This window comes from Cylas formicarius, unplaced genomic scaffold (assembly GCF_029955315.1).
Source record: "Cylas formicarius isolate icCylForm1 unplaced genomic scaffold, icCylForm1.1 PGA_scaffold_2__14_contigs__length_35257938, whole genome shotgun sequence".
Lineage (NCBI taxonomy): Eukaryota > Metazoa > Arthropoda > Insecta > Coleoptera > Brentidae > Cylas > Cylas formicarius.
The window spans coordinates 10,023,585-10,050,811 of NW_026844319.1; the positions used below are offsets into that span (position 1 = coordinate 10,023,585).

Sequence of the window (27,227 nt, forward strand, 5' to 3'; positions counted from 1 at the left end):
TATCAAGTGAACTATCCATTTGCTCTGCCGAGATTTATGCTATTGTTAAGCTCTTGATTGGATTGAATTGAATGACATCAACAAAGCAGTCATCCTTTCAGACTCCAAAAGTGCCCTCGAAGATATCAATAAAACTGGGATGGATGCAAAGTCTAACTACCTAACCTCGCAGGTTAAGAAAAAAAACTATTTACCTTAATAAAAACGCAAAATAAGGACATCCAATTATGCTGGATACCAAGCCATACCAGTAAAAAAGAAAACGATATTGCTGACCAGATCGCCAATGCTGCACGCTTAGAACCACGGGAAAATATAAAATTGAGCTTTAGGGAATTCTTCCCTAAATTAAAGCATAACATCTGGAATGCTTGGAGCCACAGATGGAAACATATAGGATTAGGGAAAGGAGTTAATTTCACCTCACATTATTCTACTCCGCCAACTAAACCCTGGTTTCATAAGTAGACTGAGCAGCAACCATTGCTGTTCTCCGGCTCACCTAAATAGAATTAAAGTCAAACTCTCCGAATACTGTGAATGTGGAGAACTGGGCGAGTTAAGTCATGTGCTGTTTGACTGTGCTCTTCATTAGGAAAAATCACAACAGTTGTATGAGTCACTCATTAGTGCTAATTTTCCTTGGCCTCTGTATATTAATTCCATTTTATTTCGCCGCACTCAATTGAATTTTGCTGCTAGAATTGTTTGCCGCTTTTTAGATGCATGTGGATTAAAACTTTGAATATGGTTTTCACATTTTCTAATTCTTTGATCCATTATTTTTTTTGTATAGCCGTCCAGTAGGATGATGGTATCACCCAGACCCTCATTATGCAGGCATCCTTCATGGAAATAGTTTATTGCACATCACTACCGAGAAGCTGGCCGAATTGCCTTAGCAGCATTGGCCAAATAAAGCGTAATTAAAAAAAAAAAAAAAACTAAAAATTTCTACGAAATATTTAAATCTGGAAGTTGCAGCCAAGGATTCTAAGGATGTCCAATCAGCCTCCACAAATGGATCTTCCGCTAAACGAGAAACTTAAGCAATTGGATCATAATATTGGAAAACTGAACCAAGTAGTAGATCAGGCATTAAATATGGATCGAGAGAAACTAACGTTAAAAGAGAAAATAGATTTAGATTTGTTCGTCGCCTATACGTTAAATGCTATGTTTTGGACATATATAAAGACGTTAGGGTTGGATCCGACGAAAAACGAAGTGAAAAATCAACTTAATCGTGTCAAAGATTATATGGAAAAAGCAAAACAGGTAATTTATAATTTGTGCTCCCCTTAAGCTTTAATGTTTGTTTTTCAAGGCTCATGAGAGGCAAACAATACGACCAAAACTTGTTCAGAAAGTGGCCGCCAGATTCATCAAACATGGCATTAATAACAAGCAGTGATTGAAATATTCATTTTGACAAAGAAAAGTCAATTTCAATAATGTGATTAAACTTTTTTATATTATGTAGATTTGTTTTTGATATAGGTGAAATGGGGAAAAACCAAAGGTATGACTGCAAAGGAGACAAAGTTTAATTCGTAAAATGAGTCGAAAAACCTGAAGCCAACATAAACAAATATTTATGAATGCTGCGTCTTATGTGACTGATATTTTATTTATTTTATTTGAGATGGGAATGATTATAAACAGAGACACTGCGTTCCAGACATATATCCGAAGTTATTGACGGTCTGTTCATCATAAGGTGATTGATTAAGAATGAGATGTTGTCAATGTAGGTGCAGCTTACCTATGGAGACTGGTTATTCCTCATACTAAATGGCTCAAAACTATTTTGGACTACTCCTGAATCAATATAAATAAAACACTTCTCCAGTCTCAAAAAAAAATTCTCCAGTGCCATAATAAAATGGCTACGATAAAAACTGGTTTTTCATACTTTTAAAACTTTACATTAATGTAGTCATGTCTGCGAAATGAGGACGCACACAAATCACCGACAGATTGCCGGGATCTGTGTTACCGACAACATTCACAGAGTATAAAACTAAAATTACATTGCTACACCAGAAAAATTGCAGAGCAAAGCAGACTCAAATTTTTTATGTACTAATCCCATTCATGTATCGTTTGGGGGTCTCTGTCACATGGATATAATACCTTTACAAAAAAACACTTTTGATATCAAGGAACCAATAATGAAATACAAAAATATCTTAAAAGATTCATTTTATTACACCAAAGGAATAATACTAATCTAATTTGAAAGTTAACTACTTCCCTAATATATTCTTTGTTTCAGTCATATTACACAAAGTTTCATGACATCCAGAGTGCTCCCAAGTTTTCAAATGTTTTGCTCATCAACTGCCACAGACACTAAGAGCAATTCAAGCTAGAGATCACTTTCAAATATGCCAATTTAATATACCTTGGGAACATTCCGCACAAGAGCTTGCTTTAGTTAACAAGTATTGAAAAAAAATAATTATAATAATGCAAAACGAATACATGTAAATTGAAATAGTCCTTTTAAAATCAAACCTCGTATAATTCCTAAATGAGATATGGAATGAATAAATGACTAAAAGAAATTGAAATAATACCCTCAGTAACGCCCATTGAAGGGTCTCTGTATCCTTCCCCTGGTTCGCCTAGCCACCGACCTGGAATATTGGGGTGCGCCCCGGTTTCTCTCTGCAATAAAAAAATGAAATTTTGAATGTGACCAGTTTATTCCTGATATGCTTAAAATATATTGGGGGAAACAAGTTAAAAAGCATATTATGGACCAAGGATCAAGGAACTTTACCTTGTTGACGGCTAGGAGAAGCTCTTTGATTTTCCCACACAAGGTGTACTGGTCCAGACCTATGGCCTCTGGTAGGCAATGATAATCTCGTCGATCTTCTTGCAGAAGGGCCCGCTCCCCTCATTCTCGATTTTGAATTCGTGCTGGGAGATGCTTCAGCTTCGCGACCTTCTTCCTCACCTTCCTCAGTCGAAGGGGGCTTTTCACCCTCTGAACTAACTCCGTCCTCGGCTTCATTTTCGTCGACTTTTTCTGTCTGTTGTGCGCTATCGGATGAAGGTCCCGCCTGAGGCGGCGGTCCCATGCACTCCTCTGAGCTGCCTTCGCCGCGGTTTTCATCATCGGTGTCTGCATTTATCAGCGCCCCCGGCGTTTCCGCTGAAAATCAAATTTATAGCAAATGACACGTAGGGCAGAAAAAAAAATCCGGTTCATTATGCACAGCGTTTTATTACAAATACAAACATAAAGCACAAATTTAAATTAAGGTTGATTAAAGCAAACAAAAGAAAGGGCATAAAGAGGCTAAAAAAGTTTCAAATGTCAAAACAACTTGGGTGTAAATAGAATAAACCGTATAAAATATTTTCTGCCAGTTACAGATTTATTTATTGATATATTCAATGTGGAGAGCCTTGTGTGATCTTCTTTTCCTCACTTGGACAAGTCACTTGGGCGGAGCAATGTTCCTACGCTTCTCAACTTTGGAAAAGACAAAAGAACTGAATTAAAACTACAACTAAATTTATTTATCGAATAAGTTAATGCCCGGTAGACAAGATGCAATTTCTCCATGTACAGATAAAAATGCATGTATTTTTGACTGGTCAATTTTTGGTGGTAGGCACTGTACAATTTTTTTGAGTAAATTATGTGTGATTATTTTGGTGTAAAGTTGTTTTTTTTTTAACTTTTAACCCTTTAGTTTTTACTAAGGAGCGTTTTAATTATGCCTCAACTATATGTACACATTTTTTGACCACGTATTATAAACATGTAGGTAAGAAAAATCTAAATAATTAAACAAAAAATTTGGGTTAAATTGCAGTGTTTTTTTAAACAAATTGTAACCTGCTTATTGTCATTTTAAAAATAATAATATGTGGGAGACGACTCTTCTATCGCTAATGTGAAGCACTGAGCGATCAGTCTAGGAGAAAGCTGAGTTCTGTGGTGCAAACCGCTTGACTTCGTTCACTTACAGAATAATATTTAAGTTTTTATTAGAAACAATTCCATTTTCCTGCAGTTATTGGAATTTTCGTGAAGACGTCGACTTTCTAAAGAATAAGTCGAAGCTCTACAGTTACCTCCTGAATATTTTGTCCATTGCCTGAATCGATGTATAATTTCAAATAAAATAAAGAAAATTAAAGTTTTACGATCTCTTAGTCTCTCTAGTTTTTTCCTGTCACTTTACAATATACTAATAAACTCAGCTGCAGGATGGATTTAAACCTGTGGGTGCATGCAAAATTAAATTATAAGTTCCTTATATAGCTGAAGGTTTATCCATCATCACATTCGAACCGACCCTGTTATGTTCTAGTTCCATTTACATACCACTAATTAAGAACCCGGAGGTTGGTTCGACTAAGATATATCATTCATGTTAAAAAATTTTTATAGAACTAACTAAATATGTGGGCACTAGAACCCAAACGCAGCACACTAATTAATGCTTTTATGTACAAGTCCGGTGGGAGATTTTTTTCTTTTTAGAATGCATACATTATTTTGATTATATATTTTTGTGTAACAATGGTCTTTTCGGCATTTCCTGAAACAATCCAGAAGGAATATAACATTCAAGAAAATTTTTCTCAAATTGTTTTTTCGAATTAAAAATCTGGTCTAAGTAAACGCCTACATATTTAATATGACTTACTTTTAGAATTGTACTTTCACATACACAGTTTCTAGCAAAGTTTGATGCATTATTCTGTGTAAGACTTAAAGATATACATTTTGTTTTATTCAGATTAAGGGGTAATAGACTAAAATCAAAATATTTATTTTATTTTTGTAATAGTTTGCTCTGTTTTTTGAACAGTAACATCCTAACTATCCCCACCTATGATTGAGGCAGCGCATCATCTGCGAAATAAAACATACAATTCTGCTAAATTAATATTGAATTTTTAATATTTATAGTAAATATTTACATTTTACCTGGACGTTAAAACTATAAGTTAATGTAAACAAACGCATTGCGCCGATTTTTAGGCACTATTTCCAAATTACTTTGTGAATAAATATAGCTGTTGATTTTATATGATAAATTTCTGGTATCCTAAGTTGCGTCATGTCTACCTGGCTTAATGGTGCAATTCCATAGCGGAATGAAAGCATCCAGAAGCAATATGCGAGTGATGTTGAGCAATTAAGTATGAACGATGTTACCAAAGTTTTGGGAATTTCGCTATAACTTTTATTATTTTGACAATTTTCATCAATATTACAATGTAGGTTTCCAACATAATCTCCATTTCACTGAATATGATAAACTAATTTTTTGAAGATCTCCTCAAAGAACTTTTTTTGTGCCTCGTCAATTGACATTATTGTTAGAGATAACAATAATGTCAATATTCTTTATTCCCGATAAAGTCAAAATATGATAAAACAATGCACCACAAATACTAAGTACCCTACTTAGAAGGAAACATAATCGAGTGTGTAGATACAATAAAATTTTTAAGACTTGTTTTTGATAGCAGACTTATCTGGCAAAAACAAATGAGGAAACTCACCATAAAGTGTAATCATACACAAAATGGGGAGCCGATCCGAAAAGTTTACTTCAAATCTACAAAGCCATCATCCTGTCATTAATTGACTATGGTATTATTTATTCATCTGCGAGAAAAAGCTTGCGGGATCTACGACATCGTATTCAAAATTTGGGAATTAGATATTGCCTGGGTGCTTTTCCCAGAACACCTGTGCAGATCCCCTACTGTGGATCTGAATTGTATGTAACACCTTGCTTGGAAAAACAATACCAAAAGTAACGGGAACATATGAGCGCACAGATCTCCTCAGACTGGAATCAGTAAGAGCTTTTAGAATGTCTATAGGATACACAACCCTTACTCACAAACACCTCCTTAACGGTGAACCTCGTCCTAAATGTGACGTAAATTTGACAGTCGTTGACATAATCGGTGAATCTCCAATATATGGGTGATGAATGCCACGTTTTGCTTAAATGGTACGGTAAATAAAGAAAATTGTAGATATTGGAGTACAAATAATCCCAGATCCTCCACAAAAAATAAATGTTTGGACAGAGATTTTGAATAATGAAATTATTGAACCTTATTTAGTTCCATCAAAATCTTACTGACTTAATTCCTACTTTCGCAGTTTTCTTTCCCAAATCAAAAGCAGCCTGATATGCCAGATAAACAGATTTAGTTTTGGTTACTTTGATGATCTAAATCTAAAAAATTAAATTAGATATGAAATAAATCAAATTAATGAAAATATTCTGCTATGTTTTGGAAGAGTTTTCAAAACTGATTAGTAGATTGTCTAGAAGTTAATGGTTAAGTTTCAAAACCTAATCAAATCTTTAATATGCTCTGTTCCTATCAATTTCCCCCTAATTTTACCTACTGTGGATATTGTGGATATTTTGCGTTAGACAAATTACAAACTTCTTCTTGAGTTCTCGTTTTGTCTCCATATCTAATATAAATCAAAATTTCAATTATTTGGATTTTACTTAGATACTGAAAGAAATGTAATTGTGACAATTTAAGAACTTTACGGTACTAGCTACTTACCTATTGATTTCCAAATTAAATTTCTGTTGTTCATTCTTTTCCTCATGAAATGTAAGAGATAGGTATAGGATATGGATTTAAAAAAGTCGTGTTCCATTTAAAAAAAGGAACTTTGTATCGACATCCACTTTTTGACCCACCCTGTATATTTCAAAAAATACGCAAGAAAAATTATGATGGACGTGTGGGAGCTTTTTTTTCGAAATCAAATACCTGAGTTTGTTCCATATTTTAGCTGTTAACTGTATACTATATACTAACCTACTACACCATAAAACTATTTCGGATTACCGTCCTCGATGTTAGTGGTACTTGGGTAAAATTTAACTCCTGTCTAATTCATACAACTATTTACCTTACTTAATTACACACTTTTGCTACTTCTTTATAACCAATTTTTAGTTATAGTTTTATAGACGAGTAAAATTGTCATTTTCATAAATATACTGTTATCATCGAAATAAATAAGAACTAAAAATTCAGATTTTTACGAAATTATATATTTTGACATGAATTGTTCCGACAACACCGTGTCTTTATCAAATCTTATCAACATTTGATGTCGAAACAATTGTCATGTCAAAATATATAATTTGAATAATCTGAACTTTTAGTTCTTATTTATTTTGATAAATTGATTTTCATCAAGTAAAAGTAAAAAAAAATATTATCATCGAATATATCAGCCTTTCATAAACGTATTTCATAAATTCCTTTTTTAATCTTTTTAGAATGGACAAGTTAGGAAAACGGCCATCTCTTTTTGCGGCTTTGGTCAGATTGTAAATGGTATGACGCCAAAATAGGTTCCATCAATCCTGTAACATCTGATACTGTACTGCGTTTATTGACTTTGAGCACGTGGCGTTTATTGACTTTGAGCACGTGCTCAAATAAAATAATAATGGAGCATTCATAACACTTGTTTTCGGGTTTCATCCGGAAAATGGAAGAACTATTCTAAATACACAGACCGCCTGATAAGCGAGGCCTGGAAAAGGGACAAGTTACATCTCATGTCCCAGTATTTTTTTTATGATGACTAGTTTTTGCTTTTTTGCTATTTGCGTTATGCGTTTTTGTTGTTTTTGTTACAGAAGCATTGGAAGTATTTCAGAAATAAATCTATCTAATTGATATTTGTAGGTTTTTTCATAAATTTAATGTGTTTTATTTTGTCCGTTCGTATAAATACGCCACTGAACCAAGTTGCAATAATCTCAATATAATAAAATAATATGTACCTAAGTACGACTGGTTTCATAAAAAAACTGATACGATTCTAAAAGCATTTTTTTTTCAAAGTTTTGAGCAATATATTACAGGCCACTACGTTGTTGTCATGCAAACTTCATTGTTTTCACATATCTAATACTGTCACTGTAAAAAAAAATGTCAGCGTTGTTACAAATACGTTAGAAAATAAAAGAAAGCTTAAAATCGTTCCACATAAAAGCAAAGCTTTAAAAGCAAGAAGTGTGAACAAGTTGGAAGATGGTGGGTCCTTATCAGCGGTAGCTCAACATTTTAATGTAAGCAGAACCTTTTTTAGCATAGTCGAGAATAGCCCGTTCTGAAGGGCAAAGAACACAAGATTTCTATCGGAATTTCCAGGCAGTAAAACCACAGTTTGTCGAACAATTAAGGCATCGTACCTCAAGTGCCGGATTGCGGCAAAAAAGACCGCACTCACTCATCGAGTCATATTTTCCGATGAAAAGATCTTCCAGTCTTCCAAAACATGTAAAATCAAAGTGTACACACCAGACAACCAGTATTTCAACCCTCGATTTGTCGACAGGTACAGAACTGAGGATTGAGGGGACATTTCTGGCTCAAATTTATGCCGAAATATTGCAGAAAGCTATGGCTCCCAGCTTTATCTGGAAATTAATTAAATTTTCCAACAAGACAATTGCCTTGTCCTCACTGCAAACATCGTTACACCATGGCTCCAAAATGCAAACATTGAAATCTGAATAATGGTGAAATACCTGCATTGAAGAAATTTTATGACTCAAAACAGCAAGGATCTATGGCAAGGTATTCAGGAAGTATGGGAACAATTGTGGCTCGAAGAAAACTTCATAACTCCTTTCATGACCATGAGCCGAAGACTTAAAGCTGTGATGGAGAATGCTCAAAATGTTGAATTTCTTTCAAGTGTTGTTTATGTTTTTTCTTACAATTCTTGCATTTACCCAAAACTAATTATTTTCATTATTATTTAAAAGTTAAAAATTATCTTTTTATTTTTAAAATAAATAGATAAATAATAAATAATAAAAGATAATAAATAGATTACTTTAGATGTTTTTTAATGATAAAACTTACGAGAACAACCAATGGTAAATAATAAAATTGAACAAAATACTGCATATTCTAATACCTATATAATATAGGCCAATTATACATTTTTTGAACATGAATTTCTAGTAGGTTCTACCATTTGACTAACTCACTACAATTACTAACATTCACGTTGCAAAAACCCTTTCAAAATAGAATTTAAATTTAGTTATTGCGATTGCATATCCAAACTAATCAATTAATTAAAATCGGAACGCATCCAAAAATGGCAGCAATATAGCTAAGACATACGGATAATTTTTGATTACGTCACTACATGTGATGTAACTGCTCAACTGATCTGACTGAAGTTTACATTTCAAAAGAGGGGCATAGTTGGTTAAGTTGAGTAGTTCAGGAGCAAGGGATACCCAGACTTTATGATCGAAAAAATACTCATTTTAAATTTGAAGAAAGGATATTTACATCACGCTCAATACCGCTCAATATATCGGGTGTCCCAATCAATGACGTACGGTATTGGGAAAACTGATGTTCCTAAAAATATGAAAAAAGAAAACGTATTAAGTAAATCGGCCAAGAGAAAATGCTAGAAATTATTTTTGAGATTCCGAAATGGCCATGTTGGATTAGAGTGAACACTGTTTTAAAGCTGAGACAAATTCAATTCCTTTTTGTTAGATGCTAATGAGAAAGTGGTGGGGATGCTCCAACATTTCCAGAAATAAATGTCCATAACTCGAAAATGACTCAATGGATTTTAATAGGCTTGGAGTCGTTAAAAAGGGCTTTTCGTAGGCTATGAAACGTGCGATGATTTGCATTGCCACCAGATGGCGTTTTAAATTAAATTAAATGCAACGATATGAATGTTTTTGTCACTACATAGTTGCTTTGTTGATAGTTGGTTAGATGGTTGCATAAACGCGCCAAGACGTGTTTGGCACCAATAATAAGTTCCGCAAACTTTAATTATAGCCCAATTCCCACAACTTTGGAAAAGTCCCTCATAGATGTCAGTTAAATTTTTGGACAACACTCACCATCGGATTGTGTTGACGCGCCAGCCCTTTCCGCATCTTCGGAACCGCCTGTTATCGATTCCTGGGGCGACGACTGCAACGGCGTCGTCGGCACGCTACGTCCAGTGCCTGAAACAAAGGTCAATTATTAAAACAATCCCGAACCGTACGACCGTTTCACATACTGTTGTCATCGGGTTGGTTAACCTCTAGGGTTTGTTCGGGCACCGCTTCGGAAGCGGCGCCGCCCGACGGGCCGGCCACCAACGGAGATTCGTTGAAAGTGAACCGTCCTGGTGCGCTTGACGGCACATGAGGCGAGCTAATGGCCTCGCCGAACCCGTCGGAACGGCGTGGAACAAAAAGGGTGGGGGTGGACGGTACGATGCCGTCATCGAGCCCGGCGTCGTCTAAAATGCTGCCCAATTGCCGATAAGGCAGGGGAGCGACCAAACGGGATCTAGAATGGGGCGGGGTAGTCGTAAAGGCGGAAGTCGACGCTTGCGAGATCGTTACCCTGCCGGAACTTCCTGCAGATTCATTAGAATTTTTGTGATACTTTTATAATCGTTGCAAATTATTTTTTAGAAAATTTGATGTGTCTAGTAATTTTGCATCTGTTTTGCTTTTTAAAACGCTTAAAAGAAGCTTAGAGGATTAGTCAAAAGTTGCGCAACGGCCATACCGGGTGATGCATTGAAGGGGCCGGTATAATTTAGTCATGTGCCAAGTTTGAATAAATTTTAATGAACCAATCTTCAGTTACTAAATTAAACATGATGGCAAAATTTCAAAAGGCCAATACAACAAACACCAGCGAATATTTTCCATGACGCTATTTCCAAAGCTTGAAAACATCAAGCTGGTTAATGACATATCATATAAAGGTTGGTTTCACACATTCAAAATAAACTGAGGATGTAGGTATATCATTGTTTTTCTTAGGATCAAACTCATACTCGGTTCTTAAGACCTTCTTGTCCCTTAAAGCTTTCTTCGAGTGACTTTCATTTAAAGGACAGTTTAAGCAACAAGGAAGCTTCAAGAAACAACTACATATTTGACACTTAAGTGTTGTATTTAAAATAATTAATAATTATTATAAATATACAGCTACAAAACATTGCTAAAATGAAACATTATTTTTAAGCCAATGTTCTAATAACCCTCCATTATCAATTTAACAATATTCTAAGCGCTCATAAAATTCATTTCTAACATTGCTTAGAAATCCTGTCCCATTCTAAGGAAATAGCGTTTTGTAACTAGTTAAGATTTTCAAATTTAACATTTTTATAGATAACACTTTTTAAGTAACCCCACAGAAAGAAGTCGTTCAGTGAGAGGTCAGATGACCTGAGTATTTCCATTAAAAGCATTTCCCAAATACTCCCTGATCATACGGGAATTATGGGTAGGACAACCATCCATCTGGTACCAGCTCTCCCGATCTTCGCGAACAACTTCTAGTGGGCGTTCAATTTGATTTTGTAATATGTCCAAATAATCCAAATCCCTATCCTTTGCTTTTTTGCATCATTTCAAATAAAATGCTACTCTTTTTTCTTCATCGCTTCCCCGTAGTTCTTGGTGCTTTTCGTATTTATAGGAAAAATATTCATGTTTTTTTAATGAGCGCAACACTATGGTATGATGTTTATTTAGAACTTGTCCAAGAATCCTCGTACTCATCATTTTGTTTTCCTCCACATGCAGTAAAATGTTCAAGTCTCTATTGTCCCTTTCTTTTACTCTATGATCAACATTTTCTGGTGGACATTTGAAGTTAGTTATTACAGTGCCTTTGGACTCGCGTTGTGTAATAATACGTTTCCTGCATAATACTACTTAATTATGGTTAGTTTTTGTTCAATTCAATAACGCATATTTAGCTTTAATTAAAGCGCATTTAATAACATATAACAATCACAAATAAAAATATTGTTACTGTCACGAATTTTCGTGTTGCCATTGTCAAAATGAGTTTTACTGGTTTTAAAGCAAATAGGAGGGCTAAATGGGATCAAAGGGGACTAGGTGTATTTAAGTCCTGAATGCACATTCCAGAAAAAAAAAACTTTCATCGAATCTAAGAAAAATTTCAACAAACATTCAGCCTAGCCAGAAAAAAGAGAACCTTGGAAAGAGATGAAAAAAGGGTTGTTTTGCCATACCATGTCAGAAAAAATTAACGTAAATGATGCTTATTTAAAAAATGTTTTTTGGACCGATCAGTCATCGTTTTCACCCAGTGGTATGATAAATCGAAAAAACAGCACAACGGTAACCCCGCATGGCTATAGGGAATTTCAATTTCAAGGACGTCAAGCTGTAAATGTATGATGTTCTATTTTAAACAGATGAATAGGTCCTTCGACGTTACTTTTAATAGTAATGGTTATCTAAATTTCCTTCAGAACAAATTAGAAAACTATATGGATGAGCTCCCAACTAATGAACTTCGTCTTTCAACAACATATTGTTTAAATTTCTATGGGTTCTTGGATTTTTCGTTGGTAGATTAGCAAGAATTTAAATTTTATTGAATATGATTTGATGTCCAGTTTTATGATTGCATATGCATGGAATGCTCTAAACTCCTGGTACCCCAAACGAAATTTTACCTTCGGAGATGTTGAGAGATTATATTTTTTAAGATCTTTTGATATGTGCTTATATCCAAGACTCTATAGAAATTTAGAAGCAACCAATGACACAGGTCTTTAACTTTCACCAGTATGAGCCAATGTTTATGCCCCTCCTTTAGTTCCGCCTTCCTCAAACAATATATAAGCAGGTACAGAGAATACGAGCCAGTTTCCGCTAAGCTCTGAAGAAACCAATATGATGATTGGCGAAACGTCAGCAAGTTCGATTTATCAACAACGGATGCAGGAACAATACAGATTTGTGAATAGTATTACAGTATCCCGGGGAAGTTTCTTTAAAAAATTAAAGACTTCTCATGCTTTTTAACTCTGGACGATTGTTGTATTAAAATATGTTTATTACTCACCATCAGTTCCGCTGCTTATGGCTTCCGATTGGGCCTGTTGTTCGCTATTTTCCCCTTGAAGGTTTTCACTCCGATTTGGCACTTCACTTGAATCTTCAATCACTTCCACCTCATTGCCGCCTTCCTCTTCGTCCTCTACCTCCTGGCAATCTGCATCCTCATAATTGTCCTGTTCCATGACCTCCATGTCATATCCTTCAGTATCGTCTGGATCATCTTGATCATCGTCGGCCCCTTCACCTTCATCAGCGCCTCCTTCATCGTCGCTTTCAACTACAATGACATTGTCGTCGTCGTGATCCCTCTGACTGCTCGTCGGTACTTGATATTCAACTTCCAGTCCGCTGTCGCTAACGGTTCCCGCTTGCTGCATCCTTGTTCTCTTGTTTTGCTGTTGCATTTTAGATTGTTCTTCCGCTTGCGAACTGTCAGTGTCCGAATCCCTTTGCCTTTTCAGTCCCGCTTGCGTGGTCGTCACCGTATTCGAACTACTAGAGCTAGTTCCCTGCTCTTGAGTAAGGCCGCATCCGCTTGATGGATTCTCCACGCGCGGGGACACTAATGCCACAGCTTGTTGTTGAGGAGCAGCTTGGATCTACAAAAAGTTCTTTTGCTTAATTATACAATATATGTAGTAATTCAGTTTTCTTTCTTATCAATTGTTTTCACCAAATTTGGATAGTAAAAAAGTCTAGGTGGTAATAGCAGGTTTTTCTTGTTGCCACTGACAGATAAGGCAAAAAGTTTTTGCATTCCTGTTGAAAACAGTTAATTTCTTCAGTAATTTTTTTGTTTAACGCTGTTTTTCTAGTGACAATTCGTTACCCCAAATACCATTTTAGTAGAAGTTGGAAGAAGTTAATAACCCCTAAATCATACACGACAAACAAAGCCTATAAGTTGTGATGGTAGCAGCTACAGTGCTGCTTTTTAGCTAGCCCTCAATTAAAGAATCATATAAGCGTTACTTTTTCTCACGACTTGCAAAATAAAATTAATTTCCTCAAAAATTCTATAAATCTGTAATAGTAAATAAACGGACTGAAACCGAAAAAAAATTGCACTACTCGAATGTAATTAGGCAAGCAGAAAATAAAAATAAAAAGATCAAGGGAATTGATTTACGAAAAATTGAAGAAACAAAAAAGTCCAGCAAAAATGAATTTACAAATAAATGGCACATTAATTATCAACTTGAAATAGGAAATAATTTCGGAAACTATTTTGCCATTTCAGTAAAAAACAAAATAAAAACGCATAAAATAAAATACATAAAAATAAAGACAACTTTCAAAGAACAGTCTTTTAGAAAGGTAGTCCCAAAAAAATATCGAAAAAAAAATCGTATTCTGTGATAAGATCTCTTTTTTTACAGTTTCAAAAATATAGAGTTTGTATAACGTATTTTGAAAGGTTTTAAAAAAATATATTTTTTAAAATATTAAATTGTTTTAATGGATTTGATACGTTTCGCGAGGAAAGAGACATTACTTTGATTACAATTGCAAATTCAATCTTGTTTTATTGCAAAAAATAGTGTTAAATCATTATAACAAACAACAAAAACTAGAAATTATGTATTTTTTAAAAATAATGACAACATATGTCAAGCAAGAAGAGAATACAGGAAATTACTTAGGGGACCTGTGCCGTCATGAAGCACATTCAGATATAGAAAATTAAATAAGGGAAAAAAATCTTTAAATAGAAAACCGCGGATCGTTAGAGTCCAGTATTTTTCTTTAAAGGTATGAACTATTTTTATTTATTTATTATTATATGACAAAAATTCTCTAGCAGTATCTGACGGATTGATTGTTATCTTTTTTGGCTTTTTTGGCAATTATGAAAAAATCAGTATTGAGGGTGTCGGTATGTAACTACAAACCTGGATAAAAACAAAAAATATCTTGGGTATTCCTTGACTTATCTAAAGCAAAATAAATAAGAACTAAAAGTTCAGATTTTCACGAAATTATATATTATGACATGACAATTGTTTCGACAACACGATAACGATAACGGAGGGATTTTACGTCTTTTGGCCCTGGTGAGCCTCTTGGCCATGTCCCAGGGCCCGCGATCCTCGTTATTTATTTGCTGCAGGCGCTGTTGCCAGAGCTGGTCCTTGATCAGTCGGGAGAGTTGATTCGCCTCCCGCTTGATCGAAGGATCGAGGGTCGCTCTGGCTCTCCTGAGCTTTTGGTTACGGAGCCTGACAAGAGCTCAAGTTCTGGCCCGAGCCTTTGTACCGGGGGTGGCTTGGTCCTGCTTGTCGTGGCCCTGTCCATGGCCGAGACGATGTCGTCCGTCAGTTTCTCGACGGCTGCAAACTACCCGCTACTATATATACCGAAAAATGGCTATAAAACCTTAATTAATGTTGTTGTGAGAATTTAAGTTCAATAAGGGAGAGGTATTTAAATCTAATTGATCGTTAAGCAATACATTTGAATGTCTCATTTTGTTAATCTCCATGGCTTCCAATAAATTTATTTTCTACTTTTTGTGGCTGTATGTAAAATATGAAAATTGTCCTCAAAAATGTGTTTTTCTGGGTTTAAGTGTGTAGCATAATTAGAATCTAAACTATTGTTTTTAAACGCTCTTATATGTTCGTTAATGCGTTTCTTGAAGGATCTACCTGTTTGTCCAATATAAATTTTAGGACAAGATCCACATTTCAACCTGTAGACACCTGATTTTTGGGATTTTGGACATTTCGTTTTATTGTTTTTTAAATATTTTCCTATTGTGTTGTTAGTTCTGAAAGCTATTTTTAAACCACATTTTGACAAATGTTTTGAAACTTTCGCTAGGTTCTCCTAAGTATGTAATTGTTTTAAATTGTTCGTCTTCTGTATTTGGTTTCGGATAAATAGAGTTTACTATTGTCTGTATTTGTTTTTTATTTATAATTTTATCTATAATGAACGGATTATAGCCGTTGTTCAGTGCAATTTGTTTAATGATATTAAGTTCTTTGTTGTAATTTTCTGTCGAGAGTGGCGTATTAAGAAGTTTGTGTATAATAGAGTTAAATGCAGCCATTTTATGTGTATAAGGGTGATTTGACTGTGTCCGTGTGTGAAGGTTTATGATATATTGAAAAATCTAATTTGTTTTGCGCTTTTGTAAAAGTTAAGTCTAAAAAATTAATAGAGTTATCCTGTTCAATCTCGATATTGAATTTTATACGATTATGTAATGAATTAATGTAATTTAAAAAAGAATTCAATTGTCTGTCCGTTCCAACAAAGCAAGCCAAGATATCATCCACGTATCTATACCACCATAAAAAAACTTTTACTTAAAGGATGTTCTAGTATATTTTCCAAATTATCCATAAAAATCTCGGCTAACAAAGGACTAAGTGGGTTTCCCATAATCAAACCTTCTTTACAGATATAAATCTGTCCATTAAATTCAAAATAATTTTGGTCTAAAGATACTATTAAGCAATCTAATAAATCTTGTTTCACCAATGGGTTAACCTGTTTCCGAGTTAGGGTAAAACCTACTAAATCTATCACATCCATAGGTGGCATACTGGAAAATAAGTTTTGTACATCAAAAGACAATAGTGTTGCGTTAGAAGGGATTTTTATATCTTTAATTTTGTTAATTAGTTCAAAAGAATTTTTTATTGCAAATTTTGGTTTAAAATCTGTGCGGAACTTTAAAATATTTACTAATTTTGTAGAGACTTTAACTGCTGGAGCTGTTCCATAAGACACCACTGGTCTAATGGGCATATCTTGTTTATGTAATTTAACTAAAGAATATAATTTAGGCGGTTGTGGACTCATAATTGTTAAAAAATATTTGACTTTGTCACTAAATAGTGTGGAGCTAGTAATTACATCCTTGACTTGTCTTTGATATAACTCTGTAGGTTCGTGTTTGGTACATTGGAAAAGTTCTGGTTTAAGAAAATTGTTGGTTTTTGAAATATATTCTGGGAGATCGATAGCTATGACTGTCTTCCCTTTATCTGCACGTGTAAATATTATGTTATTTTCAGAAGCTTTGTTTTTGATAGTTTTAACTAGTGACATTTGAGAAATTTCTTTGTGTTTGTTGTTATCGATTAATTGAGAGTTTATTAAATTAGAATCGTTAATGTCCTTAATTGCTAATTCACAATCGATCCCAAAACAGTCTAATTCTCTATTAATGTACGAGTGTTTTAAGTTAAAGTTGAAACCTTTTTCCAGAAATTCAACTTCACTTTTGGAAAATGTTGTGTCTGTTAAGTTTATGAACCTGTTGTAAAATTGATGGTCGGTCTACTTTAATAACTGGCTTGCTTTCAGCTATTTTTGAATTAGAAATTAATTTGTCTAACTTAAGTTTTTGTCTAATAAACTTTTTATGAATGATAGATGAAATGTCTGTTCGAACTTTGTAATAAAATGTGTCAAATTCTATGGGATTAAGTCTATGAGACAATTCAGAATGTATTACCTTTACATAAATGTTGTTTGAATCCCGTTTTCTATACTCGTGTCTTCGTTCTTCCTTCATCCATTTCGTCTGGCCTTGGATCTGGGCTTTCCTTGCAGCGGGACTTCTGTTGTTGGTTTTTAATTTTATGTATTTGGGAAAAACCTTATTTTGCAGACATTTGTTAAAAAACCAAATGTTTTGGGAACATATTCGGCAACGTAGAAGCAAATTATCTAAAGCATCTGATACGGTTTTGCACCCAATTTTATTCCAGGTATTGGAGAACTATGGTACCAAAAATACATCTAAACTTTTACAGAATTACCTAACAGATCGGGTACAGTATACTGATTATTAACGAACCAAATATAAGACTTGTAATGCCACAAAGTAGAGTATTTGGCCCACTGTTTTATAACGTCTATAAATGTTTTAAACCTTTGGGGCAGAATAGTGTCATATGCAGACAATACAGCCACAGTATTTGTATGTGTACATGGCAAAAGCAACAACTGAATTAGAAGAAGTTTTATCTAGTGATTAAACATTTTTTAGACTCGTTTAAATTATTTTTAAATGCGAAAAAATTCAAATACCTATCAATGACGCAAATAGACTGAACTATCAAAATATCAGTGTTAACAATATTGTCGACCCTATTGAACTCGTATTTTTAGGTCCAATATATAACCTACCTTTTACCAAATGATATCAAGCAAAATAAAGGTGTTGTTTTGTAAAAATGTATCCAAAAACCAACGGTTATAGAAAAAGTATGGTATCCAATACACATAGTAAACTTTTTAAGTCACTTGTTTCTTAAACCCTCGCTCCGTTGCGCTACAATTTTTTTCTAATTTAACCATCCCTTTAACTCCTTATCTTGGACGGACTGTATATAACAATCCTTACCTGTATGTTGCTGTCATCATCTTCAGTATCTTGGGATGACTGTGTAGGAGGAACTGCTACCTGTCTAGGTCCAAGCATTGTAGAACTGGCAGAGCTAGTGGCCGGTACATAGTCGGTATGGGATGATGTAGGGCTACTAGACAGGGCCTCCACAGAGCCTGAACCAGTGGTATGAACCTGCAAAGATGTCTTCATCAACATAACACATTTTTTGATCTAAAAGGCTACCTGTTGTTGCGGTGGCACCATAACTGCACTTGGCGTCTGAGTAGTTGGTAACACTGCTGCAGTTCGTAGCTGCTGAGACATGGGTCTAATGCTGGCTAGCGGAGGCTCCCCCCCACTTCGCCAGGGTTGAATAGGAATTGATTGTGTTTGAGTATTAGTAGAATGTCCTATACATGAAAATCATATTGAATTTAGGATCTAAGATGGGGAAAACAATTTTACTCACCTGCCATTGGCTTAATGTCTGCGGTGGGCCTTTCGGTAGAAGTCTTGTCGGAGGATGCCGAACTTGTGCTAGGTTTTGAACCCTGCTGCTGACCTAGTTGTCTTTGCAGCTGATTAATTCTCTGATTTAGGGATTCAATTTCTAATGTGTGTTTTTCCTTATCTTGTTGCATAGTTTCCATAATATCTTCCTTTTCTCTTTCAAGGGAAGCAATTTTTCCTAATAATTCATTAATTCGGCACCTGTCATTTTCAGACTGTTCAGTGCTCGTTCCGGCCTTGTCATGTTTTGTTAATTCCTCTCTAAGGTTATTATTCTGCTCAGTTAAACTCACAATCCTATCCTTGGCATTTTTGAACAAAGTCTTGAACTTTTCATCTTTCTCTTGGTTAGTTTGCTTAAGAGTTTCAATTTCCTTTTTGAGATTATCAACTTGCTCTTGACTACTCACCGCCTGTTGATTTAACTGTTCTACCGCTTCCCTGTGAGTCGTTTCGAGCTGTGATATTCTCTCTTCATGCTCAGATCTCTGCTGCTCCATCAGTTGATTTTGTTTTTCTGCATTGGTATTTTGCTCGCTTTCTTTTTGTTCATTCTGCTGTTTAAGTGACTCGATATCCTTAACCTGGGTCTCATACTGATTTTTGTATTTCTTGGCTATCTTTTTCACTTGCGCTAGGTTATTTTTTAGTTCTTGGATGGTGATCTCTTTGCTAACACTGTCTTCCATGAGAATTTTGTACTTTTCTGTTAACTCATTGTGGGTCTGGGTTTGCATCTCCACTTGTTGGGTTAATTCTGACACTTGGTTCTGCAAGGTGCTTACTTCACTTCTCAATTTGCTAATTTCTTCCATTTGATTGTTGTTTTTATCTCTTAGCACCTTCAGCTGTTCCTCCAACTTAATCTTATCTTGTTTCAGAGTGTTGTTTTCATCATTTAATTTAACATTATTGGATCTCTCAATGGTCAGCTGCTTGGCTAAAGTTTCCCGTTCTGTTTGCAGTTTCTTCCAATCTTCTGGGCTAGTTCGATTTGTTCTTTCTATTAACTGATTAGCTCTCTGCCTCCACCTGGTACATTCGGCACGCAGTGATATATTTTCCGACTGCATCTGATCAGCCTTTGTCATCAGATCACGATTTCTTTCTTGCAAAGGAGCAGTCTCAGTTTCTAATTTCTCTGTTCGCTCTCTGAGCTCAGTAATTTCGGAAAGAAGGCTGTCTCGTTCTTGCCTCAGTGCCCTATTACTGTCAGTAATAGCATTGAGAGTTTCGAGTTTCCTCAACACCTTAGAGTGTTTGGCAGCAGACACAACTGACACTTCAGTTTTTTGCCTCTCCACTTCAATTTGAGTTTGAGCCTCTTCAAGCTGCTTACTCACAGTCTCAAACTGGGCTTTAAGTCGGAAATGCTCTGCTTCTATAATATCGGCTTTGCTGACAGCTATGTCCTTTTCTTGTCTCAGATATTTAATAACTTTTAGCAACTGATCAGAAGATTTTAGTTCGTCTTCTGCAAAGGACCTATTGAATGATCCATCACCTGCCGAAACATTATGGACGTCGGCAGACGTTTGAGCTTGCAAAATTGTAAGTTGATTATTAAGAGCTTGAATTTGATCGAGGAGCAGTCCATTCTGATCTTCCATATCCTTAAATCTTTGCTTCAACTTCTCCCTTTCTTCAGTCAAAATCTTTTGCTGCTCATCAAAACTCAGGCGATTCTCATTCAACTCGTCCAGCGCCTTCTGCCTATCTGATTCAAGTTGTCTGATTTGATTCTGTGTTTGGTTCAATTCCTCTTTTGAGTCAGTGAGACTCTGCAAATCCACGGAATGAAGAGTCACTTCCCTGGCGTACTTATTTTCTACAGCTTTCAACTGCTCCAACAGGGACTTGATTTCGCTCCTAGCATTTTCTAACTCTGATCTTGCAGTGCGAAGGTCCATAGTTCTAACATTCAATTCCTCTTGGAGCTGATGAGATTTGGTTTTAATATTGGCATTGGCCATGTCTTGATCGTCCATTTGAATAGAAAGCTCTCCCTGCAATTCTTCGATTTTCTCCTGCAGCTCCCTGATGGTGGTTTGTTGCTTATCAATTTCGTCTTTCAGAGTTTTCTCTTGATCAAGCACCTCTTTTAATTGTTTCTCTGCAGCCTGAGCGACGTTAAAGTATTCTTCAGAAGCGTCTTTAGTGGTCTTTAACTTAGTCTTGAGGGTGTTGATTTCCGCTTCGGCATCAATCAGTTGCTGTTCTAATTCCCTGTTTCTGCGACACTCTGAGCTGCTGTCCGGAATAGTGAAAACGGAACTTTTCAATTTCTTGGACAGGTCTTCCACATGGGATGTTTTATCGATTAATTCCTCTCTTAATTCAGATACCTGTAAAAAATATATCTATCTATCTATCTATCTATCTATATATATATATATATATATATATATATATATATATATATATATATATATATATATAGCCTCACAGCGTTCTCACAGAAACTTTATAGAAAAATTATTTTAAATGTGTTAGAACCAGACAATTCTCAATTTAGTTCTCTACAAAACAGAGTACAATGCTTGTGTTAAAGAAGACTAACTTTACAGTCCCATGTGTATCCATTCAGTTTAATATTATCAAAACAAAATACTCATTTGTTTTAAGAACATACGTTAACGACAATTAGTTTTACAAATAATTATTTTTGAATGGATCCTTATTTTTTTGAATTTTTGTGTTATCTGCATGAATTGTCACGAGCTATCCCTGCAACCATAGAAACAAGATGCTTAGTTAGATTTTGCTGCATCAGCTTTTAACCACATAAAACTGTTGTTTTGCTTACTTGTCAGTTGAATACGCCTTTCAGGTAAATTAATAGTTTTTGTAATTTACAAAAATAAAGTTTTTGAAAAGCGACTTTCGGTTTTCTGTAGGAAAAATCATGTGTGTGTGTTTTTACGTAATAATTCGCCCTTGTACTATTTAGCGTATATATTTAGTATAAGTGAAATACAAACATATGAAAATGAACAGGAGACCTAATCGTCATCTTCCATGGTTAAATTAAATTAAATAAAATTAAATAAATTCAAACTTGGACCCAGAGTTTGTTTTTTTTGTCTCTTGATATTGTTGGCAAAATTAAAAGATGCATTATGTAAACTACATTCAATGCAGGATTTTTTTTGTAAATAATTGAAGAGAACCATCGAGCATTTTAAACCATTTGAAAATAAATTACTTAATTTGTTTTTGTGTATTAATGTTAATTATTAATGTTTCTTTTCTAAGGGCAGCACTAATCAATAAACTTTATCCATATATTAATAAATCACCATGACACCGCAATTATAATGACAAGATTTAAAATTAAAAATGTGAATTAAAATTCGTGAGACTGTATTTTTCTAAATTACAAGCAATAAAAAAGGAATATAGTAAAAAAATAACATATTACCTGTTTCCGCAATCTATCTGCCTCTTTCTTCTCTTCTTCCATTCTATCTTCAGCCTGTTTTACTTTCTTCTCCAGGTGTTCGCTCAACTCCCTAAAGTGAGTCTGTTCCTCTTCCAATCTTCGTCTTATAGCTGAGCATTCTAAATGGGCCTGGTCTAGTTTGGCTTCCAATTTTAACTTACTTTCAGCATCAGTGCGTTCAATAGTGGCCTTAATTAGTTCCAAATTGGTGTGGAGCAGGCTGTGTTCATGGGAATGTCGTTTAAGCATTTCAACCTCTTTTGTTAGCCGCGTTTCGGCATCCTTTAACAGGGCGTTCTCTTTCTGCAGATGACTAAGCATTACTTCCGCCTTGGACAACTTTGTCTGACTTTGAATGGTTTCGTCTTTCAAATATGAAGCTGCCTGCTCATGCTTGATGAGTGACTCGCTGTAGATTCGGTTTTGCTTCTCCAGAGCTGTGATCTGCTTCTTGTAGATTTCTGAATTGTTGTTAAGTACCCTAAACTTCTCTTCATTCATTTCAGCGTGTGCTGTTATCTGGCAATTGGTCCTGGTCAATTCTTTGATTTCTCCTCTCATGGAATCAATCTGTTCAACGAGGATCTTTTCATGATCTGACTTCTCTTTCCTGTATGTTTCATATTCTTCCTTTATTTGATCAATCTGCTTTTTATATTTGTCGATTTTGGCTTGCAAATCATGAAGTTTGTCATCATAATTTGGAGTGGACTCTGAATCCGTTTGCATTTTTCCTTCTCCATTATCAAGCAATGAAAAGTTTCTTTCCAGATGCGAAGGTATATCTGTGGCACCCTTCATTGCCTGAGTATATAGATTCTTGTACATGTCCCTCTGGTTTCGCAGAGTTGCCATCATTTTAGTTTGCTGCTCTTTCTCTTCTAGCAGTTCATTCTGAGATTCCCTCATTTCACCAAGCTTCCTCTGCAAATTAGCAATGGCAGCAGGATCAAAGGATTCTACCTCCTCCTGTCGTTCACTCAGCTCCCTAACAAGTGCCAACAATTTCTGGTTGGTGGCCTGCAGCTCCGCGATGTCATTGAAGGTTACTAACCTCTTGGAGATTATGTCAGCTGAGCTAACGCTATCGCTCAAATCATTGTCTGAAGTTGAAGATGACCCCACGCGAGAATGTTCAACTTCTTGGAGTAAGTGGATCACTTGCCTTGACAAATCGGAAATTTCCTTCTTCATTCTTTCATTTTCTCTGATCACCTGATTCTCTTGTCGTTTATTTTCCATCGTGGCCTCGCGCAACTGCTGCAACTCAACCTCTAACTGATCATTGGAAGCCTTCAACATGTCTATTGAATCTAAAGCGTCACTGTATTCCTGACGTAGTTTTTTTATGTAAGGTCCTTTCTCCTCAATTTCACGCACAATACAAGTGATGTAGTTATTAAGTCTGGTACACTCTTCATCCTTAACTGTGACCTGATCAGACAAGCTTACATAACGGGAATATAGTTCCGTGTATGTCATCCCTGATTTGACGATTCGGGATGCTGAAGTTGCTGGTGATGAAAGACCTATCGCAAATAAATATCATATACTTTAAAATATAAATTTGCCTGAAAATCGTGAAGTTATACATTTAATACATATATATATATATATATATATATATATATATATATATATATATATATATATATATATAAATATAAATTTTATATATATATATATATATATATATATATATATATATATATATATATATATAATTTCATTAACAGAAACTGGTTTAAAAACTGCATTTATTACTTTCACAATTTAATATGCTGTTGTGTTTGCTGGTGGGTCAACTTTTTTTTTAAATTTCAAATGACCAAACAAATAAGAAAAACTTACCGAGAGTGATTCTTTGTTTAAAATAATGGGTAATTTGTTAAGTAAAGCTTGGGCCAAAAGTCAACCGTTAGGAAGATGTCGCCCTCCAAATACGGCGGAAGCATAATGTTTTTATATTAAAATCGTAAATAGAAACAATACCATATACCCAAGTATTACTATTATAAAAACACATCTTCTGCATATTTTTTTTAATGAGTAGAGGGGATTGAATTATGCTACCTCGCTAATCATTCGTAACTAAATTTAGAGCAAAAATGATATTTTAAAAATAATTTATTAATCAACATTTCAACATTCATGCCTAAACTAACGCAACATAAAAATACAGTATAGCGATATAATGCATGCATTTATGCTACTCATCATTAAGTCCCTAGTGCACAGGAATATGCCTTGATTATTGTTTATGACATTACCAGACAAAGTTATCCTATTTCTTAGGTCTTCTGTATTGCGCTAGTGTGGACTAATTCTTTTAGATATTCGCAGATACAATAATCCACAGGATTTAAATTGGGGGATTGAAAGACCACCTCTTCCTATCCAGAGGTTTTCATACGTATGAGTTAAAAACCTTTGCAAATTCTACTAGTTAATAGGGGTACATTTTCTAGGAAAAGATGTAATTCTTCTTGTAGAAAAATGTGGCCCAATTATATGATCATCAATAATACCTTATCAAATGTTAAAGGAAAACTGATTTTGGTGTTATTGAAAGCGGATTACCTTGAGTCCATACATGAATGTTGTGAAACTTTTTAATTGTATCCCTTGAGAATTTTTGTATGAAATAAAGGATTTTCGTTAGATGAGGTCACTGAGAAAAAGTCATCCTCAGTTCAAAATCTCCTGGTAAAAAAGTTTCGAACTCTGTGCATGGTATGGATACAACTATTGTTCTACTCTGCACCACCAAACAAATGGGGGTAGGCTTATGAGTCCACAAGAGAAGGCCGCTTGGAGGCAATTTTTGGCAGTTAACCAAAAGGTTGAAACCTTTAAGCTAGGAACTGTCTTTCTTTTTTTTAGAAACAAGTGTTTCAATTTTTAGTTCCATTAAAAATAAAATATACAGTCCACAATGGGTTTAAGTGAAGTTTATGCATTTTGGAAGCATTTACTACTGTGTTTTTATAACAGTAATACTTAAATTTAGTTAAGAAAGATAGGGGTAGTCTATTTCATTACCCCCTCCACTCATTTTTAAAAATAAAAAAGATGCATAGTTTTTTTTTGTTTTATCTAATTTTACTTTTAAGATATAAAAGAAAAACATTATTTACATATATTCCTAATGGTTGGGTTTTAACTCAACATTTACATAACAAACTAACCTTCATTTTAATTAAGTTTTTTACATTTGTTTTGAACCACCATGTATACAACATATATGGGGTGTGGAATGGGGGAGCTTTTAATACAGATAATCATATACCCTCAATATCTTTTCCAATTAAGTCCTGTTTGGATCTCTCAATAATTTCGTTGGCAGTTTCCAATTCTTTTTTTAACATCGCAATATAATCATTTTTTTTGGAAATTATTTCCTCATTGGCTAGGGTGGTTTCTTTGTGTTGGGTTTCCAATTTGCCATATTCCTCTGTGGCTTGCTTCAACAGATCTTGCACCTTAAACATTGTGATTAGTTGTAAAGCTTACACTGATAGAATTGTTTCAAAAATTATATAAAAACAAAAATCTACCTCGGCAAGGGCATCTTGTAATCCTTTGGCATGTTGTTGACTTTGTTCATACATTGTTTTATAAGCATTGGCCATTTTGGTATTGGCTTCAATTTCTGACATGTAAGATTCACTCAGCTTAGAGGTTTTCTCCCTCTCATTAAATATTTTTTGTGCCAACTCCTCATTTCTGGTTTTCAAGCTGTCATTTAGTTCTGTTAAAGTCTTGATCTGATCCTGCGCAACAACTAACTCTTGGATTTTTTCTGTTAACTTTGTCTCTAGCTGAACACATCTCGATGAATTGTCACGTCTCATGTTTAGTAGTTCATCAGTTCTTTGATGAAGTTCTGCTCTTAAACTTTCAATCTGATTATCTAAGAGTTGTCTATCCTGTTCAAATCGCTTTTCTTTATACTCTACTGTTGCTTTCATTGAAGCCAACTCGTTAACTTGAGCCAAAGCCTCACATTTTGCATTGATAGCATCTTCAAGTTGTTTAGTTAATGAGTTAGTGTCTAGTTGCATACGTTCAATCTCTTCAGTGCGCCGCTGAACTAATCTGAGTTGTTCTTCGCGTTCGTCAATAGCTAAATTGCGTTGATGACGATATTCGGCCGTTTCGGCTTCAAGTTTATTACTACGACTTTGAAGCTTTATCAGTTCAGAGGATAAATTGGAAACTTGCAGCTCCAATTCACTTATGGAAGTGCTAGCAGCCTGAAGTCTAGCGTTGAGCGCTTCTTTTTCACTCTGTAGTACCTCATTTTGCTCCTTTAAGTCTGAATGTGTTTTTTCTTGTGGAACAAAGATCATTTCTATCAAACCTTGTTGGCAAACCAAATAAATCAAACAACCTACCTGAATTTAAGCTTCTGGTTTCTAAAAGGGCTTTAGAGGTGATAAATTCTTCAAATTTTTCATTTACGAAATTAGAAATTTTTTTTCCGATTTCCTCCGGAATGCTGCTCCACTCTTCCTCACTTACCACCGAAGCAAAAATGTACGTTTCCATTTTAACCAAAACCAATATAAAAACTTTCGTATTACGTTTTGTTTGAAATTTCTTAAATTAATACATTTTTCTTTGAAAATTGTAGCTGTTTCTACTTGCGGTTATCAAATTGTCGAAAGAGTCCACAACACTACCACCGCGCATTTTCACTTTTGCCATCCTGAGAAAACATGCCGGTAAGTGTTCGCTGTGTTGCCGATTGGGTTTTGGCTGCCCAATTTATGAAATGCAAAATGCTAAAATTTTCCTATTTTAAAGATATTTATTACGTGACAAACAAAAAAATTAAGTATCCAACGAAAAAAAATGAAACAATCCTTTAGAGACAATGAATGGAGGAAATTCGATTGTTGAAATGGAATGGCGGTATTCTTCAAATGTGCGAAAATATTTGTAGAGTTGACAATGTCTGCTACAAAATCCTGCGTAATCGATAGGAAGCACCAATCCT

General features: G+C 34.9%; 2 protein-coding genes across 6 annotated transcripts; one reads left to right on the top strand and one right to left on the bottom strand.

The window, feature by feature from the left end:
• Positions 1-928: 928 nt before the first annotated feature.
• LOC132698590 (nuclear nucleic acid-binding protein C1D-like) lies at positions 929-1,462 on the top strand. The gene is made up of 2 exons (XM_060664773.1): positions 929-1,278; positions 1,328-1,462. The coding sequence occupies exons 1-2, from the start codon at positions 1,000-1,002 to the stop codon at positions 1,412-1,414; spliced, it is 366 nt and encodes a 121-aa protein (XP_060520756.1). The 5' UTR covers positions 929-999; the 3' UTR covers positions 1,415-1,462.
• A 1,072-nt stretch (positions 1,463-2,534) lies between these two features.
• Positions 2,535-26,925, bottom strand: LOC132698589 (nucleoprotein TPR). 5 transcript variants are annotated; one of them, XM_060664768.1, is made up of 12 exons: positions 26,623-26,925; positions 25,783-26,558; positions 25,515-25,707; positions 22,205-23,754; positions 18,743-21,128; positions 18,517-18,683; positions 18,289-18,465; positions 12,928-13,522; positions 10,097-10,441; positions 9,933-10,040; positions 2,789-3,166; positions 2,535-2,673 (listed from the first exon to the last, which is right to left on the bottom strand). In XM_060664768.1, the coding sequence occupies exons 1-12, from the start codon at positions 26,774-26,776 to the stop codon at positions 2,585-2,587; spliced, it is 6,918 nt and encodes a 2,305-aa protein (XP_060520751.1). In that variant the 5' UTR covers positions 26,777-26,925; the 3' UTR covers positions 2,535-2,584. The 5 variants fall into 5 exon arrangements, with proteins under 5 accessions (XP_060520751.1, XP_060520750.1, XP_060520752.1 ...); XM_060664767.1 differs by having other exon boundaries at positions 18,289-18,477; XM_060664769.1 differs by lacking the exon at positions 10,097-10,441 and having other exon boundaries at positions 18,289-18,477.
• Between the last annotated feature and the right edge of the window lie 302 nt (positions 26,926-27,227).

What these genes read in the sequence shown, in the direction of transcription:
- LOC132698590 (XM_060664773.1), top strand. Translation starts at nt 1,000, where the DNA reads ATGTCCAATCAGCCTCCACAAATGGATCTTCCGCTAAACGAGAAACTT. An exon ending in ATATGGAAAAAGCAAAACAG is followed by an intron (nt 1,279 to 1,327) that starts GTAATTTATAAT and finishes TTGTTTTTCAAG; the next exon opens with GCTCATGAGAGGCAAACAAT.
- LOC132698589 (XM_060664767.1), bottom strand. Translation starts at nt 26,776, where the DNA reads ATGGAAACGTACATTTTTGCTTCGGTGGTAAGTGAGGAAGAGTGGAGC. An exon ending in CATAAGCAGCGGAACTGATG is followed by an intron (nt 10,442 to 12,927) that starts GTGAGTAATAAA and finishes ATGAATCTGCAG; the next exon opens with GAAGTTCCGGCAGGGTAACG. An exon ending in TAACCAACCCGATGACAACA is followed by an intron (nt 10,041 to 10,096) that starts GTATGTGAAACG and finishes CCTTTGTTTCAG; the next exon opens with GCACTGGACGTAGCGTGCCG.